Consider the following 19,950-nt stretch of genomic DNA (forward strand, 5'->3'; position numbering starts at 1 on the left):
GTTTTAACTTCATTCTGGGTCCTAAGAATCAAAGAAAGAAAGGGTTGGGTGTACTTTTATACAGAAAGACTAGTAACTGGAAGGGATCTGGTCCTCAGCACTGATGAAGCTCCTCCACTACTCTCCAATCTTACACAGTACTTGGCAAGGAGGACTGTGAAGTGCTCAGAACACTGCTGCTGGAGGGACAGTCAACAGTGGGTGAAAACATCCAGGGAACTGAGCAGCATTTCTAGATGTTAAACATTCTGCATAAAAAAATGTAACAAGGGAAAGAAAGACTTGCTAGAATGATCCATGCTGAGCTTCTCTTTTGAAATCTCAGTTAAAAACACTTACAGAGCAGACTTGCCCGTGCGGGGGTCTATGTAGGTGGTAGTTCTTCTGTTGTGATCCACAAAATAGGGAATGCCATCCACAGTGAATCTCATTTCCCAGCCTTCTGGTAAGGGCTTCTCATTTAATTGACTATGGATACAAGAAAATACAAGGTATCTGATCAACTTGATGCCTTAAGGTCAATTGGAACAATACCTGAGACAGTACAAGTTTTGGCAGATCTAGAAACACTACAGGTTGATACATTTTCCATTCAATATTTATTCTACCTTTTTACCCCCCTCTTAAATTTTCACATCAGCTCTCAATGAGACCCCAATGACTGTTTAAATAAATATTAACTCATGTGGTTGCACTACCTGGAACAACAGCAAATAGAAACTTAAGGGAAAAATGCAAGGGTTTATCCATTTTTTTCCCCACTCAAACAAAAAGGTATTATCTTCTATTAGTTTTTTTCCTCAAAAAACCAATATAATTTGACTAAGTAGCTTTTGGTACCTCATGTAAAATCACAGTGGTCAAAAACTTATTTCTGAATGACAAAGATAGAAGAGAATGGAAATACTGATCTTGCCTAAGCTTTGAAGAACTTCCAACTCAATTTTAGTATAAATAAAAACAGATCTCCATGTAAGTGGAAGCCCTGAGTAGTATCACTCTGAAGTGCTCTCAGAGTGACTCCCTCCACACACCCACACAGTGAGAACACATTTGTAACTGTGGAGCCAGCACACTTGGTCACTGGGCTGTGTTCTCCACAGAACAGTGTTTTCCACATCTTGCTGTTGACCAAGACTTTCCTTTGGTTAGTACCTTTAAAAATGTTACTGGGCTGTCTGAAGCTTGTATAGGACAGTTCATGTTTCCTAGCTCTCACTCTCACTAATTTTGTTACTTTTCCATTTCAGACTTGAAGCTGCAACTGATTTCTTACCCTTGACTCCTGGGATCTTCCCACTGAGTAATTCGTGTGTTGTGATTGACAAAATACACCCTGCCATTGCTGTCAGTTCTCTTTTCTGGAAAGGAAAGAGGAAAAAACATCAATACCTTCTTAATGCATTGCTGAGACTACATCAAATTAAAAAAAAATAATAAAAAAAATCCATCAGCAGACCCTGCCACAACCTCCACTGTCTTCAGATTTCTCTGTACCTCCTTTAACTCAACATCTTTTTGTTTTTCACTAACATTATTCCTTAAGAGGTTATGTCACAAACAGGAACCCATCTTCAGACTCCTGACTACTCATAATGATAAGGAAATTACCCCATCACCTCAGTGCAAAGCTGCACTTAATGCAGAAGGAATCCTGCCTAATGGAAGGGGTACAAAAAAAGGGTGACAGTGTCAAAGAGGCTGTTTATGACAGCTACAGGGAGGGAACCAGACTTTGAAACCACCCATCCATGTAAGGACTCTTGGCTTTAATTTTTAAATTTTTTTTCATCCATATTTTAACTTAAAAAAAACTAGCCTAGAACAGCTGACAAAATAATTTGGCAGGAGTAGGCTTTAATGTTTAATTACACTGCACTACCAAACACTTCCCAGGCAGCCTTACCCCATCCAGACGGCAGAGGGCCAAGAGGATCAAACTCTTTGTTCTGTGTGGATGAAAAATCCTGGTTCTGCAAGTCAGACAAACAAATGGTGCATTAATGACTAGTCATTTGCTCTCCAGAAGTTCTGCCATAGCCATCATCAATTATTGAAGTAAATGCATTTTGGTTAATTTTACATCTAAGCGAAGATGCCAACAATTTCTTTCTCTCCACAGACACTGCCTGTTTCACAGATCTTGGCAAGCTTCATTAACTCCAGTGCCAGGAAAATAATTATCCTTTGTTTAGGTCCCCTGCCTACACAGAAGGGAACTTAGTACAGCAGCACCCAAAGCAATCAGAAGGCAAACCACTCCATGCCTGTGTGCAGTACAGTTCCCCCTACCTACCATCATTTGAGGTCCATTCTCTATGCCCACAGCAAACACACACCTACACTACTCCTGATAAACTCATAGCATGAGTTAGTTCTCTAAAGTCTACTTTCATCACAGGTCAGCAATGGGTTTAAAACCTTGGAAGGATTATGTTCAACTTCCCTGCTTTCATAATATTATTTCATTTTACCCAAAGCAGAAATACATGTCCTGTGAGCTTGCTTTCCTGTCAGGTCTTTGGTGAAGCCAATACCAGACACTATACAAACAACTCACCTTATTACTAAGCTGTAGTTTGTTTTGAACCAATGCCTTTTATCCACATTGTACATAAATTTTATCAGAGAACACCACTTATATTCACTCGGCAAATAAAACCCCAACACTGCATGTGCTGCCTGCAAGAAGGTTACCAATTCTTATTTCCTGTCATGCTACACACACAAAGATACAACATTATCATAAACAGTAAATGATAACAAAGGCTGGTATGGGCTGTCGAGGGAGGTGTGGAGTCTCCTTCTCTGGGGACATTCCAAACAGACCTAGACACGTTCCTGTATGAGCTACTCCAGAGGATCCTGCTCTGGCAGGGGGGTGGACTAGATGATCTTTTGAGGTCCCATCCAACCCCACCCATTCTGTGATTCTGTGCGATCCCGTATCCTCACGGGGAACAGCCCCAAACTCAAACACATCCACACTTTCAACATGCAGAAGAGAGACGAATGGGTTGAAAATTTGCATAAGATCTCTTAACTTCACCTTTATGGTGAGCATTCCTTTCCTTACCCCATAGATGAACCTCTGGTTGAACTGCTGCATGGCTCCCTGCAGCTGGCTGCGCTGCAGCTGCCACTGCTCGTAGTTCCGCACTGACTCCAAGGTTGGTCTCTGCCACGTTGTGGTTCTGGTGAAATGGTCAACGTAATAAATTCTCCCCATGTTGTCAACTCGTCGCTCCCAGCTTTGAAGAAAAATAAATTACAAGCAATGTTTCTCAACAACAGTTGATTTTAAGGGCTCAGAAGCACTTTCAGGCAAACAGGCAGTACATTGGAAGTGGACATCAAGCATGGGCTCAGCTGGCAACTTTTTCCCCTTTAATCTTCCACTAAAACTATATCAGAGCTACAATTTTTTGAGGAGAATCAGTTTTACTTTGTTGCCTATTACATCAAGTCAGAGTCAAACTGTAGTCTCAGAATTTTTTGAAATAGTTCTCAAGTTTACACAAAGCTCTGTCAAAACTGTGCTGTCATCACTGCATTTATCCCACCCGACCCAGGAGGAACAGCCTGCTGATTTCTCCTAAAGAGCCAGGAAAAACCCTGAGAGTTTGGGCTGTGCAATGCAGGATTTCCTGACACTCTAATCTGGCAGAAAAGGAAGGTGGAGGCATGGGTTTCGGTTTGGTTTTGGTTTGTTTCTTTTAATTGTTTTCATTTAGTATGAAATCAATACCATTTACCAAACTGGAGTGAAAACACCACCATTCTGAGTAAGTGTAACTAAAATACTAGTCAGTTCTCTCAGAGTTCAAAATAAATTGATTATGACAGGTAGGGCCTCTTTATGAGACTGTCTGCCTGTTTTTACTATTTAATATGAAGTTCTTCACTATTCCACCTGTTCTTTACTATTCCAGCCAGTAATTCATACAAGGATGTGAATCACTTGAGGCTGAATTAAGTGCAACAGAATAATTCCTCTGGTTTTGTTCCATTCTTTAAAAAGTAAGAAACTCAGCACAACTGTGAACTGGGTGTGCTGATGCTGACAGTTGGAAAATCCTAATATTCAAAGCTGGTTTGGAAGAGGGCAGTAAATTGGCAGAGACAAGATCAAAAGACTGCAAACAGCAACCTCAAGACTAAGCTCAAGCTGATGGTTACCTCAACCCCAAACTACTTTTCTGTGGTTTTGGTTCTTTTACAGTTGAAGGTGTCTATGTTCTTAAATAGTTTATCAATAAAAGATGCACTTGCTCAATCTTTGACAGGAAACTCAGATTCTGTTATTTTTGACATTCAACTCTTTTCCATACTCACTCTGGTTGGAAAAGATCTTTAAGATCATCCAGTCCAAACATAACCTCACTCTACCAACCATTAACCCAACCCTACCAAGTCCAGTGCTTAAAAAACAGCACCACATCTACAGCTCTCCTAAACACCTCCAGGAATGGAGGCTCTGCAGGGTGCATTTTTGCAGAACTCCTTGGAGACAACCTGGAGCAAATTCTTTGCACTGGCTTTCACACCTCTAGTTACAAAGATGATTTCCAGCTTCAGTAAACTGTCAGTCAATTAATTAAAAAAAATATCTAGACGTACCCTAAAAAAATCCAGACATATCCTAGACATTCATATGACTTATCCTGACTCACCTTGGAGGAAGAGGCTCTGGTCGATCCCACGTTGTTCTCTTCTCAACATGATCTACATAGTACACACGACCATGTTGGTCTACTCTTTGCTCCCAACTGAAAAGAAAACAGTATTTTTATCTTCCTCCAGATGAAACTACTCTAACCATTCATCTACAGTATAAAGATGAGAAATATTTGTTATCATAAAATGCTTATTTCTAAATGAAATGCTTGAAACTAACACTTGGTTCATGAGATGTCCCAAAATGCTGTACAATACACAGTGGTACAATGTTTATGTTAATTTTATGCTGACTAGAACACAAAAAAATGGTCTACATGAACACCAACAGTTTCTGGGAAACTGAAGTTAAAACTCATGCCTAAGCATAAAATCTTAGCAAGCAATGAAGAAAGGTTTTGCATTCAATATCAAGTGCATCTAAATCCTCAACAAATGCACATTTTGCACAGATCACATATATCCAGAGTTCATCATAAGGGCACTGGTCATGTATTTTCTGCATATACAGCATTTAGGATAGGGCCTGACGCCTGTGTTTGCACCAACCCTGTGTTGTGGGGAAAAAAGCCTCATAATTTGCCAATTCTGTTGAAATGGAAATGGTAAAGCTACAACCAATGTTTTCAAGACTGCTTTTGTATTTCATAGTTCTCCCGTAAGTGAGCTCATTCAGACCTTTCCTACTTTTGGTTCAACAAATTAAGGCAGATGCTTCATTGTTTACACCTTTCACACTGGGCAGCTTCTGCTTCCTTCACTCAAAGAGGTTAGAAATATATAAATTTTAAATTTAGAACCTAAATAAGAGCTTTGAGGCAACAGACCAACCATCTGGCAAAGTCTGCATGTACCTGAAACACAACAGTGTGCCCACACTGCTCCCAGGAGTATGAAGTCCAAAACTTCAGGACACATCACAGCTCTTCTCTTACCTATACCAGTATTTCACTCCCTGACTTCATGCCAATTTGAAGACAGCAGCTGTCACACCATTTACAACTTCTATGTTTCCCTGACATGGGAATGTATGAGTAAGTACCAAAAATATCTGGAAGATTGTTTTCTTGAATAAACCAGTGGCCTACCTCACAAAACAGTCACCACATTAAGATTGGAGGGGATTTCTGTTCTGCAGCAAAAAGCAGGTATTATAATGTTTTGTTACACCTACTGTAAGTAACATAAACTCAGAAATATCAGCACACAAACACACAGATCAATCATTAAACTCATACCCAGGTGGAAGAGGACCTTGACTGACTGTGGCCTGAGGTGAAGGGTTTACTGGCTGGATTTGTTTTGACACTGGAGGTGTGATGAGTGTGGCAGTGGCAGGAGCTGTTGTTGCAGGTGCTGTTGCAGGAGCTGTTGTTGCAGCTGTAGTTGCAGCTGTAGTTGCAGCTGTTGCCCCCTCAGGGCTCTGCTCTGAAGGTGTGTTTGAAGCTGTACCTGCCAGTGATCCTGCACTGGCTCCATCATTTTCAGTGCTCGTGGAGGAGGGACCATTTACACTTGCTATGATGTCAGAGATACCAAAGACCAAAAAGAGCTGGTAAGTGTATTTCTCACCAATCCACTTTAGAAGTTGTAAATCACAAAAGGAAGCATGCAAGAACTGGCATTTCAAAATGCATGAATATAGCCACATTTTAGAGCTTACATAGAAACTAAAAAGCAATTTCATCTCAATTTGTAAAAATGCTTTAATCCAAGAACTGCCACCAATGGCACAATTGTGGTCTTTCTGGCAGAATAAATCAAATTCACTGAAGAAAGTTGTCTGCATTCTGTAAAGTCTAAGCAATTTTAAACAAGAACTCTTGCATTGATGAGTTAATTATTTTTCCATTTATTATTTGGCATAATAATTTAAGAGATAATCAGCATAACATTTTCAAGAAGAGATGTGAAAGAAATTATTGGAATGGGAAGGAAATAAACACCTTCATAGAATGGTAATAATTATTCTGATAACAGTAATAATAATCATTCTGGTATTAATGATCACTCATGATAATAATTCTTTAAATGTTTTCCATTTTTCTGAGTGCCATTTGGTGGGTGGGACTAAAAGGCTTATTTATGTCAGGCCTTATAACTGAACTACATTGGGTTAATCTTTCAAAGCAATTCCTGCATTGCAGTTTCCCATCAGACTCAGCATTTATCAAGTGTAATGATGAGAATACTGACACATGTTGCAGTTTATGGGGGTGCAGGGGTTACCCTAAAAATATCAACTAACTTTTTAGGACTACTTGTCCTGTAAGTTATGTAGTTTTGAAATAATCAGATAAAATGTTTAAAAACCCTATGACTTTCAGTAAAAAAACCCCAACAATTACTCTCTTTAGTGCTGCTTTTTCACAGAATGAACTGCAACTGTAGAAACATGTAACTAGTATTTCAAACCCAAATACTATCAACTGGAGCTAGTCCTCTGACTCCCTCAGAAGATTTCATCTCAAGCCTCAAACTCTGTCTTAGTGCTTTGGTTCCCTTCAGCTCTTTTGGGCCCAGCTCCACTACATGTAGCTGCATCACTACAATCGTCACTTAACAGATACGAAAGCAAGACATTTCTAGTAATATAAATAATGATTAAAAATAAATATCAGAAACAGCTCTATTTGTTTGAAAACAGGAATAAAGGCCCTGGCACACGTACCAGCTATGGAGGTGGGTCTGCGGGGTGTGGGTGGAGGTGGTCTAGAAGGCCTGGGAGGTCTAGGAGGTTTGCAGTTTCCATTTGTGAGTAAGGGAGAATCACTGCCATTAACAGTCTTTTTTTCACTGGGAACAGCATCTTCACAGCTTTCAAGGCCATTTGAGTTAGTTCTTTTGCAGAAAGAGACAGAAAGGAGAAGTGTTCTAATGGTGTATGGATGGTATGAAACTTTAGGGAAGACACTAGAATGGCACAGTTATAACTAGGTGAGATACTTACCTCTGTAGTAAGGATAAAGACCTACATCTCTGTAAACATACTGATCTCCTGAGGTGTAAGAAACCTCAACTGATATAACAGAGACTGTGCTGGGTTGGAAGGAACCTTAAAGATCATCCAGTTCCAACCCCCTGCATGGGCAGGGAAACCTCCCACCAGCCCAGGTTGCTCCAAGCCCCACCCAACCTGCCCTTCAACACTACCAGGGATGGGGCAGCCACAGCTTCCCTGGGCAACCTAGGAATTTGCTCCTCATCTCTCACCTAAATCTCCCTCTTCCAGTTTTAATCCATCCCCCCTTGTCCTCTCACTCCCTGCCCTTGTCCCAGGTCCCTCCCCAGCTTTCCTGGAGCCTCTTCAGGCACTGGAAGGTGCTCTAAGGTCTCCCTGGAGCCTTCTCTTCTCCAAGCTAAACAATCCCAACTCTCGCCCAGCCTGTCTCCAGAGCAGAGCTGCTCCAGCCCTTGGATCATTTTTGTGTCCCTTCTCTGGACATGTTCTAACAGGTCCATGTCCCTCTTCTATTGAGGGCTCCAGAACTGAAACAATGTGAAGAACAACATCTGTCACCAGATGATCCTTGAGGTACCTTCCAACCTGGCATTCTAAGATTATGATTCTATGATACTATTACACACCCAGACATTTTGAATAGCCAAGCATGGAAACATTCTTCTGAGCACAAAAATGAAACAGAACAAAAATAAACTCTCATGGGAAGACTTTAGACAACATAACTAAGACAGTTACTACCTATTAAAAAAACAGTTAAATTTAACTTGGGAGACTCCCACTGCCATCCAAGAGTGTTGGACATTGTACAGATCCTTCGAAATACTGGTAGTACTGGGAACTAATTACAATGGCATTTTGCTCACTGCAGGTTAATCCACCATCAAGTATGGTCACACTTTCATCCTCCCAAGCAGCAAGCTACACAATCTGATACCAACTTCAAAGCACTGCAACTGCTGGACAGCTTTTGGTTATCTTCTTAACAAAGCTAAATTGCCTTCTTAATCAAGCATGCAACTCTTTCAAAACTGCACACCCTAAAAGGTAGCATGAAAAAGAGGAAAACAAGTCTTACCGTGTATCATTCTTTACTTTCGAGCTGTCATTCTGTGTAGGACCTTAAATACCAGAAAGAAAAAGACAACAGAAGTATAAGCAACATTCTGAATCATCTCCAAAAAAAGCAGCAGTCTTTAATGCTCCCTTTTCTTTCCAATGGAGAGGTGGCACACTGTGTGCTGCTTATCTCCTGCCTTGTTTTGAACCTGCACACATTTGACACGTCTCTATGTGTCCATATACATTTTCTTTAAACCACTGCCACTGTGAGTAATATTTTCACTTCATGGAAGACAGACCAGGCTAGCATTTGACTGTATGAATGTTTCCAAACACACAGAGTTCAACAGCATCATCTCCTGTCTTTGCAGCAGTATCAAGCAGTTTTCTCCACTCCTCAACTGGAGCTGGTTTTTCATATCCTCTGCTTTTTCAGTGATGACAGGCAGAGCAGGAAAGGCAACAACTCCTCCCAAATCTTCTTTCTGGTTGGCTAGCAAGTAACCACAGAGGCTTTGTCTTCTGGGGCTCTCTAGCCTGGACCCTTCCCTTTCTCTGTAAATTATTTAGCATAAAGGCATTTAAGCAGGTACAAAACATGGCTGCACTCCAAAGAAAATTACAGCAGCTCAGCCTCCATTTGCAAACGTTTTGCAACTGCTTATTCAGGCAGCTTGGAAGTATTTGCCTTCTGTGCCAGCATTTGCAATACTTGAATATGCAGCACAGAACTGCTCATTCATGTAGACAGCACAAATACCTCATTTCCATAGAATTAAACAAATGTCATTAACAAAGTACTCAGTTTTATCAATTCTGATAGGAACTATGTAGAAAGCTAAGCCAAAGACAAAGATTTAGTCATATAAAGGCTTCTGCTCAAGTGCTGTCACTGGGCTGGGCATGGAAGTGAGTTTAATCACAGAAGCAGAAATCTTAATTTTATAAAGCTACTCAATAAACAAGGTATTTTCCTGTATGTGCCTCTAACCTGTACAATAAGAATGTGTTGGACTACTGTAAGATTTAACTCTTTCCTCATGTGCTCCACTCCCCTCATTATCTGGGAAAGGCTGAGAGACCTGGGGCTGTTTAGTCTGGAGAAGACTGAGAGGGGATGTTATCAATGTTTACGAATATTTGAGGGGAGGGTGTCAAGAAGGAGGGGCCAGTCTCTTTCAGTGGTGCCTGTGATAGGACAAAGGGCAATGGACACAAACTGGAACACAGGAAGTTCCACCTCAACATGAGGAAGAACTTCTTTCCTGTGAGGATGTCCAGCCTTGGGACAGGCTGCCCAGAGAGATTGTGGAGTCTCCTTCTCTGAGACTTTCAAGATCTGCATTCCTGTGTGACCTGCGCTGGGGGATCCTGCTCTGGCAGGAATTGGACTCAATCTCCAGAGGTCCCTTCCAACCCCAACCATTCTGTGAACTTCTCTGCTGAACTTCAGGCTTGCTATGTCAATATCTGCCAATCCCCAGGTTGTCTCCAGCACTCAATCCCCCATCTCCCTGCCTCTTCCTACTTGCTAGTACCTTTTTCTCAGTAGGTGAATTTCAGGAAATGGAAGAAAGCACAGAGGAAAACCAAGCATTGCCTAAGAGGCAAATCTGTTACTTTTACTGGGTCTTTCTATGAACACCTCAGCCCTGCCTTACAAACCCAGCTTTTATTTACCAAAAAATTCCACACCATCAGATCATGTGATTGATTCTTTCAACAAGATGCAAAGAAAGATGGACTCAAGCTTTAATAATGGTTAATAATGTGTTCATTCAATTTTCCTGTGATCCTTAGACAGAATCTTAAAGCAACTTCCTCCAGTCCTCTAAAAAAACCTAAACATTACCAATTAACTGCCTTGTTAGTTGCTATATCAGATAGTCTCTTCCATGCTGCCTTCTGGAGAAATCACATCATTCTACTTTGCAATGTACAATGCCCTCAAAAATACTGTTGCCTGTTCTGCACCAATGGAATGAAAACCCCATACTTTTTATTTTCGTGTGTATTTAAGATTTTCAGTTTAAAATGATATTAGTTATCTGCAACTGAAGACACCAAATAAACAGTTGAGCAGCATCTGGAGAAGACTGAGAGGGGATGTTATCAATGTTTACGAATATTTGAGGGGAGGGTGTCAAGAAGGAGGGGCCAGTCTCTTTCAGTGGTGCCTGTGATAGGACAAAGGGCAATGGACACAAACTGGAACACAGGAAGTTCCACCTCAACATGAGGAAGAACTTCTTTCCTGTGAGGATGTCCAACCTTGGGACAGGCTGCCCAGAGAGATTGTGGAGTCTCCTTCTCTGAGACTTTCAAGATCTGCGTTCCTGTGTGACCTGCGCTAGGGGATCCTGCTCTGGCAGGAATTGGACTCAATCTCCAGAGGTCCCTTCCAACCCCAACCATTCTGTGAACTTCTCTGCTGAACTTCAGGCTTGCTATGTCAATATCTGCCAATCCCCAGGTTGTCTCCAGCACTCAATCCCCCATCTCCCTGCCTCTTCCTACTTGCTAGTACCTTTTTCTCAGTAGGTGAATTTCAGGAAATGGAAGAAAGCACAGAGGAAAACCAAGCATTGCCTAAGAGGCAAATCTGTTACTTTTACTGGGTCTTTCTATGAACACCTCAGCCCTGCCTTACAAACCCAGCTTTTATTTACCAAAAAATTCCACACTATCAGATCATGTGATTGATTCTTTCAACAAGATGCAAAGAAAGATGGACTCAAGCTTTAATAATGGTTAATAATGTGTTCATTCAATTTTCCTGTGATCCTTAGACAGAATCTTAAAGCAACTTCCTCCAGTCCTCTAAAAAAACCTAAACATTACCAATTAACTGCCTTGTTAGTTGCTATATCAGATAGTCTCTTCCATGCTGCCTTCTGGAGAAATCACATCATTCTACTTTGCAATGTACAATGCCCTCAAAAATACTGTTGCCTGTTCTGCACCAATGGAATGAAAACCCCATACTTTTTATTTTCGTGTGTATTTAAGATTTTCAGTTTAAAATGATATTAGTTATCTGCAACTGAAGACACCAAATAAACAGTTGAGCAGCACTTCACTGCAGTCTTCACTGCAACACTCCACAGGGAACAAAATCTATGAAAATATTTATTTAAATGAGTTATTTTAAGAAAAAACTAATATAAAGCCACATGTTCTAAGTGAGCAGAACTAATCATTATGATAGTAGTATCACCAAACTAACTTATTTTATATTCTTTTCTGTTTATGATGTTATTAAACATTCAGGGAAGATAGAGACTTTCATTACAGTTTGGGATTGCTTGTTAGCAAGTCCAGAAAATAAAGATGCTGACCTTATTTTCATTACAATAAGGCTGAAAATCATTACTGTGCACTATGACTTCACCTCACATCAAAATGCGTAAGAGGTCTGGCCTCTATAAACAGGAAGTTACAGAAACTGCTGTTATGATGATGATTAAAAAGTTGTGTTAAAGCTTCTAGAAGAAATGTGTGTATACCAGATGTATGCAGAGGGCACATTTGAATTGGAAGTTACTTACTTCTTGTACCTGAGGCTTCACCATTGGTGAGGAGCTCAGGATCAACCTGCATCCCATCTAGACAGACAGATAAATCCCCCACCACTTCTGTTGGTTCTCTGTCACCAGCAAGATGCAGTGTCACCACTACCTGCTCAACTGAAAAAGAACAGAGAAGAATGAGGGTTTCTCTTACCATGTACATTTTATTCAAGAAGACAATCATAGACCAGTAATCAAAGGAAAAAACCACCCCAAACATACCCAGAACTGCAGCTCTGTCTCTCCATATTTTTTTTTATGTTGTGTGGTAAAACTAATCACTTCCAGATGTCAGTTAAAAGTTATTATTTCTAGAAAAAGGGGAAAACTGCAGCATAAGCTTGTGCTGCCTAAAGAAAGGATTATCATTACAGCAGAGGTTGAGCCTCACATTGCTGCCCACGCTTCTAAAGCCTAATGCACCTGTCCTCAAACCCCTACAGAGTTAGGAAATGTAATTCACCTTGTTGTTCACACAAAGAAAATAATAATTATATCTTCTAATTAAAATATTTCACATTAAGATGATTCACATTTAGAATATCAAGATTCTGCATCATATCCCCAGACCAAACTTATTTTCAGGGTTGCAAAGAAACAGAACTGCAAATTCTTGTGAAATGGTTTGGAACAAGATGAGAAGGCTCCAGGGAGACCTTAGAGCACCTTTCAGTGCCTGAAGGGGCTCCAGGAAAGCTGGGGAGGGACTTGGGACAAGGGCAGGGAGGGAGATGATGAGGGGGGATGGATTAAAAGTGGAAGAGGGGAGATTTAGATGAGACATGAGGAAGAAATTCTTCCCTGTGAGGGTGGTGAGAGCCTGGCCCAGGCTGCCCAGAGAAGCTGTGGCTGCCCCATCCCTGGCAGTGTTGAAGGGCAGGTTGGATGGGGCTTGGAGCAGCCTGGGCTGGTGAGAGGTGTCCCTCCCCAGGAAGGGGGTTGGATGTGAATAACCTTTAAGGTCCCTTCCAACCCAAACCATTCTAGGATTTTATGAAAACCCAGTGAATTACAGCAGGGTACCTGGTGTCAGACAGAACAAGGTAGTTACTCAAGGTGATGTTCACCCAGATGCAGTAGGACTAGAACACTCTGTCAGGAGAACAGGTTATTGCCCTGTTATCAACATGTTACAGTTCCAGTGCTCACATCTGACAGTCCAGAAGCAAACACAAAGGACAGACCAGATGTATGGCAGCACAAAGCTATGTGCTGGAGCAACAGAAATTCTGCAATGGCTGTGGAGAATCCTGTATTTCTCTTTCAAGCTTCACAGGATGCACAGACTGCCTAAAGGCCAACTAGTTCTAATATGCATGAAATAATACAATTATTTAGACCAAAAATAAGTTCACACATTCCTGGTCTAGCTCCAGGAACACATCAGAGTTTTCATTTTTAAGCTGTATATAAGGAAACACTCTTTAATTAGGCTTTCACTCTTGCCCATATTAACACAGTGAAAAATATCATGTTTTCAGTTACACCAGAGCAGACTGTAACAAAAATAAATTACACTGAAAAAGCAGGAGGAAGCTCATAAACACCATCTGTAGCAACAAAAGGAACTCTTAAGGGCCCTCTATGGAGCTGCACACAGCACTCATTTCCAGAGAATTCCTGCAGAATTTTGCAGCATTCCAAGGTACTGTTAATCTTGTACTTACGTTTCATACTGTTTGATTTCAAAGTCTCATGAATATCCAGAGCAGCACTTCCCAGAAGGACATCAGATTTTAATGTTTGATGGCTCCAGACTCGAAAGTTTAGTTTACTTACAGGAGTGACAATTCTGAAAAGAAAAAGATGAGCACTGTGTAAGGGCATTTGTTAGCAGGGGAAGGGGGGGAAATGACTAATCTACTTCAACTGTCAGTTAAATGTGGCAGAGGGAGGACAGGAAATTTGCTTCCTGAAGTTATAAAAAAATTTTAGGACATCCCATAAAAAGGAAAGTCCTCTGAAATACTAAAAATTAGTTCAAGTATTTTTAGAAGATGCCTGTTCCCCTAATAAGCTGGCACATACTTATATCATGCTATGACAAAGAAGCAGAAATATATGCAAAAATCTGTCACATTTTCCTAGTACACTTCTGGCTTCACAAACCATGTACTGAGATCAGAAGAACACAGATTCACAGAATCATCATGGTTGGAAAGGACCTCTGAGATCACCCAGTCCAACCATCAACACAAAAAATCCCAAACAAACACAACCAACCACACACACTCCACCAAAAAACACCCACAAAGAGCCTCACAACCTCAGCCACTAGAGCATGCCCTGCAGTGCCACATCTTCACGTTTCACAATTCAAAAACTTCCCTCACCATTTCCAGGAGTAGGATGTTTCACTGTGCTAATCTGATTATGTCTTTGGAGAATTGGTTCCAGGTTTACTATCAGAAAGAGCTATGGGCTGATACACAACAATGTGCTACACAAACAACAGCTACACTCTTAAGTCAGTGCTTCTGAAACACCCAACCCTTAGCAACCCCTGTGCTGGGCACTGTTGAGGCTGCACCTCCAATCCTGGGGTCAGTTCTCACAACAAGAAGGACACTGAGTTGTTGGACCATGTCCAGAGAAGAGCAACAAAGCTGGGGAAGGGGCTGGAGCCCAAGTCCTGTAAGGAGAGGCTGAGGGAAGACCTAATTACTCTCTACAACTGCCTGAGAATAGGTTGGAGAAAGGTGGGTGTTGGCCTCTTCTCCCAAGTGAAAAACAACAGAACAAGAGGAAATGGCCTCAAGATGTGCCAGGGGAGGTTTAAATTGGATATTAGGAAGATTTTCTACATTGAAAGAGTGGTCAAGCACTGGAATGGGCTGCCCAGGACAGTGGTGGAGTCACCATCCCTGGAGGTATTTAAAAACCATGTACATGAGGCACTTCAGGACATGCTCTAGTGGGCAATCTGTATTTGGTTTTGGGGGGGATGGGTTGAAGGCTGGACACAGTGATCTTAAGAGGTCTTTTCTGACAATAACAATTCTCTGATTCTGTCAGTAACAAAAACATGCATGGGACTGTCAGTTTTAATATCAAATGCCCTTGCTTTCCTTACTACTCACAGAATGAAAGCTCCTTTGATACATCACATACATGAATACAGAATTTCTCCCTTCAGAAGAACTGGGGCCTTTCCACAAGACTAATGCAATAGTTTGTCAACACATATTCCAGACTGTAGTGTGTTTGCTCCAAACAATACACAAATAGTTCCCCATCATGTAACACTGAATACATTGCTTAAAAACATAAACCTTAAGTCCACATTCAATTGTATCAAATTAGCTGAAGCAAACTGGAAAAAAAAAAGGCCATAAAACCTACACTGTAAGATGCTGTTTCCACTTTGGACTATTTGTGTTGTTGCATTTTTCTGTCTTCTTTGACTGCCCATCTACTGACACTTCCACGTAAGGGCTAGGTCCAAACCATTTATTCTTTTCTTTTAGTTTTGCTGAAATAACTGTCAAGAAAGAGAAAAACAATAATTTACTCATTAAGTTTTCAGTTGCAAATAATATTTTTCAGCTGCGTACTGTGTTCAAGTATCTGGTCATTGATGCCTGAAAACAATGGTCAAGAAAAAAAAAATACATTAGATTGATAAAAAATGCTCTGGCTTTCCTGATAATGCAATGCTACAGTTCCTACAAATGCCTGAAACATCTAACATTTCTTCTGTAACAACAGACACTATAATTCATAATAAACAGTATAAGATCCACAAAAGCACTTCAATGTTGAAAGCAGAAAACCCTTCACAAGCTTCTCTTCTCTATCACCAGACAAGAGAATTCCTGGATTTTATCAGACCTGCCTGTTAAAAAGGTCAAAACAGAACCTGTCCCTCTCTAAGGAATCACAGGAAGCTGCCACTCCTTCTGTGGACAAAAACATCATTAAGAACTTTGTGTTAAGTTTTCTGTATCAAAGCAAACTTACAGAAAAGCTAACCAAAGGGAAACTTTGCATTGCAATAACTACTGGCCTAGAAAAAACAGAACCTGACAGGACTTCACAGAATCCTGGAATGGTGAAGGGTGGAAGGGACCTTAAAGTTCCAACCCCCTGCATGGGCAGGGACACCTCCCACCAGCCCAGGTTGCTCCAAGCCCCATCCAACCTGCCCTTCAACACTGTCAGGGATGGGGCAGCCACAGCTTCTCTGGGCAACCTGGGCCAGGGTCTCACCACCCTCACAGCAAAGAACAATTTCTCACCTAAACCTCCCCTCTTCCAGTTTTCATCCATCCCCCCTTGTTCTCTCCCTCCCTACCCTTGTCCCAAGTCCCTCCTCAGCTTTCCTGGAGCCCCTTCAGGCACTGGAAGGTGCTCTAAGGTCTCCCTGGAGCCTTCTCTTCCCCAGGCTGAACACCCCAACTCTCCCAGCCTGGCTCCAGAGCAGAGCTGCTCCAGCCCTCTCATCATCTCTGTGGCCTCCTCTGAACTCGCTCCAACAGCTCCATGTCCTTCTTACACTGAAGGACTTGGATTTTTGACTTGTAGCTCTAGAGCTTTAATTTGGTGTGTGTGTTTTGGGTTTTATTGGTGGGGTGTATTTTTTACCATTCGACACAAATGACTGCAAGGCTCCTGTCTCTGCAAATGCTGTTGCTGTGTTCCCCCATGAGCCAAAGCCACATGTGTGTGCATGAGTCTACCCCAACATGTGCCTCTCACATTAGGAGTGTTCTTGGATTCCCTTGGCAACACTAAATCATAGAATCATAGAATCCTAGGGGTTGGAAGGGACTTTGAAAGATCATCTAGTCCAACCCCCCTGCCAGAGCAGGGTCACCCAGAGCACATCACACAGGAACGTGTCCAGGTGGGTTTTGAATGTCTCCAGTGAAAGAGACTCCACAACCTCCCTGGGCAGCCTTTTTCAGATCTTTGTCACTCTCACAGTAAAAAATTTTTTTCAGATATTCATCTTGAACCTCCTATGCTCCAATTTGCACTCATTACCCCTTGTCCTATCACTGGTCATCACTGAGAAAAGCCTAACTCCATCTCCCTGACACTCACCCCTTACATATTTGTAAACATTGATGAGGTCACCCCTCAGTCTCCTTTTCTCCAAGCTCAAGAGACCCAGCTCCCTCAGCCTTTCCTCATAAGGGAGATGTCCCACTCCCTTAATCATCTTTGTAGCTCTCTAAAGTCACAAAGCAGTACTTAAAGATATGATCATTTCTAACTGGCCAGTGAACTCCACTCTGTTCTAGCAAATAACAACTTGGTCTGCTGTGTTTGTCACCCACCTCAGCTGCACTACATCCTTAAAACAAGATGACTAATTCAAGCCCATATGGCTAATCTACCTAGGTTCCCTTTATAGTCTATGCTCCTTTAGAGATTTACAGAAGTAGCTTAGTATAAACTGCTCTGAACTGCTCCCAGAGGAAAGTCTTTGCCTCTATACTACAGCCATCTCATAGAAACTACCTTCAGTTAGCTCACATTATTTTCACAAATAGCTCCCATTTCCTTCCCCTCATGTCTAAAGTACTTCTGTACTACAGCACTGCACACCTCAACATCACCAGCTTCTTCAAAGGCATCAAGACCTACTTTGAGGCAGCAGAAATCATCACTCCTGTACCTACTTTTAAGGTTCTTATTTGCCCAGATAACCCAAAAGTTCATTTAAAACTACTGAAGACAGCAGAACCGAGGGATGAGGGTAGGGCAGGTGTGGGAGTTGTTTACAGAAATGTCTACCAAAAGGCACAGGAAATAGTTCGCTTGCAGACTGGCTGAACTTCTACAGAAATTAAGAACCTTTCAAACATTGTAATCGTCTCAATTCTAAACACTGAGACATTTCTTCAGCTTCACTTCCTTTACACAAGTCACAGGCCTTTGGAGGAGCAAGGCTTAGGGAACAACCACTGCTTCCATCCTGTTCTGCTCTCTGTAGGTCTGTGGAGGATGTGCCTCCTTCCCTACATCTCCCTCTTCCTCTCCAGTATCAACCTGCAGTGATAAGAGTTCCTTTAAAGTCTCACAACCTACTCAGAAAAAACTAGCTTGTGACCTCAGTGTGGCACCTAGTGCCAGTGTAACTTGCTCAGTCCCAATCTCCTTTCTGGTCTAAAGCTTTCCCATCTATTTCTGACAATTCTTTTCATCCCCACAATCTCAACTTTGTGAAACTTCTGCATATACCCACAGATCTTACAAACAGAGTGCAAAATTTAGCCTTGATACTTCTATGTAATATCCACAGATCTTCCCTTCCCAAGCTTCAGCTTTTATGCTTCAGTAAAATTTGTCAGAGAGCAAAAGTGAGGAGAAGTTGATAATTAAGTTTCCACAGCTGCTCAGTTGGTGGAGAACTACAAAAAGCAAACATGTCATGTAAATCCATTCCTATGCAACCTACAGCGGATCAATTACAGTAATATCCTTATCAGCACTTTTATTAAAGCTCCTGTACAATAGTGGCCATAAAAATATGTAACAAGGGAGAAGCAGATTTAATGAAGAGAAGTTCAGATTCACTTAGCTTGAGTTTACAAATATTGTCAGGAGAAAGTGTTAAGAGTTGGAACTATATTAGTGCCAGTAACTGAAAGCAGTATGGCCTTATATGATTACAGTTCAGAGGACTGTTCCACAGAATTTACTTAACAGCATTAAAAAATAATCACTCCTTCCTTTTTTTTTTTTTTTTTACACAAAAATGTATCATTTCAAAAGGCATTTTAGAGAAAATCCTGAATAGAAAAGCTGTATTTCAATCACAGAATGAAGGTGCAACACCATCAAATTTATGGTGCTACTTGAAACTTCCTGAAATGCAGCATGCTAGCAACTTCTGTTTAATTGTGGAAAAACACATTTCTAACTGGAAAAGATACCTTTCAAAAAAAGCTTACCTGTGATCTGAAGCTGTGATTTCATGGAAAGCCCACCAGTTGGTCCTGATTTAGACCCACTGCCAGCCATAATACAGGCTGGATCTTGAACCTGGGTGAAGAGACAATGTAAATATTTGAATCTTTGAAACTCAGAAATTAAATAATTTGGGTTTTGATACGTAGATACATTATACTACAAACGAAGCCACCACACTTGTTTTCTCTCTAGTTCCTTTCCATTTCTCCAAAGTACTGAAAATGGTTTACAAAAAGCTTAGTCTTTACTATTACATGATCTGTAAATATTCATGTCCCAGGCAAAAGAGGTATTTTTATTTTGTCCCTTCAATTTGACAATTAAGAGTGACTGATGTTCTAACTGCAAAGTTTGCTGTACGCCCTGGCTATGAAGTTTAACTTTCCATGTCAAGTATTACTTTGTTTAAAATAAAAAAATAAAAAAGGAAGAAACACATGATTAAAAGAAGACACAGATCACTAAAAGAAGACGGAAAAAAACCACAACCATAGGAAAAAGGCTGAAAATTAATTATTGAATTAGTAAGTGAATTTAAAATGTAAAGAAACCTGCTTCTGTATTCCTTCTGTTTTCACTTGGCCAGATCAAGTCTACAGACAGGGGCTGTAATTCTAAAAAGCACTTCACTAAAAGGCAATACATCATTAAAAGAAGACACAGATCACTAAAAGAAGACACAGATCACTAAAAGAAGAAACACATCACTAAAAGATGCAGCACATCACTTCTGAAAGAGGGTAAGAGCACTTTCATTTG

At 41.0% G+C, this 19,950-nt stretch overlaps 1 protein-coding gene across 1 annotated transcript in view; it reads right to left on the bottom strand.

The window, feature by feature from the left end:
- ITCH (itchy E3 ubiquitin protein ligase) overlaps window positions 1-19,261 on the bottom strand; it is a 30,618-nt gene extending 11,357 nt beyond the window's left edge. The window contains exons 1-13 of the mRNA XM_009999360.1: window positions 19,173-19,261; window positions 15,613-15,751; window positions 13,938-14,062; window positions 12,250-12,387; window positions 8,718-8,760; window positions 7,349-7,518; window positions 6,035-6,195; window positions 5,916-5,968; window positions 4,674-4,769; window positions 3,077-3,251; window positions 1,907-1,973; window positions 1,277-1,361; window positions 340-468 (exon numbers count right to left, since the gene is read on the bottom strand). Of these exons, the coding sequence (XP_009997662.1) occupies window positions 340-468; window positions 1,277-1,361; window positions 1,907-1,973; window positions 3,077-3,251; window positions 4,674-4,769; window positions 5,916-5,968; window positions 6,035-6,195; window positions 7,349-7,518; window positions 8,718-8,760; window positions 12,250-12,387; window positions 13,938-14,062; window positions 15,613-15,751; window positions 19,173-19,242 (1,451 nt within the window). The 5' untranslated portion in view covers window positions 19,243-19,261. The remainder of the gene's footprint in view (window positions 1-339; window positions 469-1,276; window positions 1,362-1,906; window positions 1,974-3,076; window positions 3,252-4,673; window positions 4,770-5,915; window positions 5,969-6,034; window positions 6,196-7,348; window positions 7,519-8,717; window positions 8,761-12,249; window positions 12,388-13,937; window positions 14,063-15,612; window positions 15,752-19,172) is intronic.
- Between the last annotated feature and the right edge of the window lie 689 nt (window positions 19,262-19,950).

This window comes from Chaetura pelagica, unplaced genomic scaffold (genome assembly GCF_000747805.2).
Source record: "Chaetura pelagica isolate M959 unplaced genomic scaffold, ChaPel_1.0 scaffold376, whole genome shotgun sequence".
NCBI classification, from domain to species: Eukaryota; Metazoa; Chordata; class Aves; order Apodiformes; family Apodidae; genus Chaetura; species Chaetura pelagica.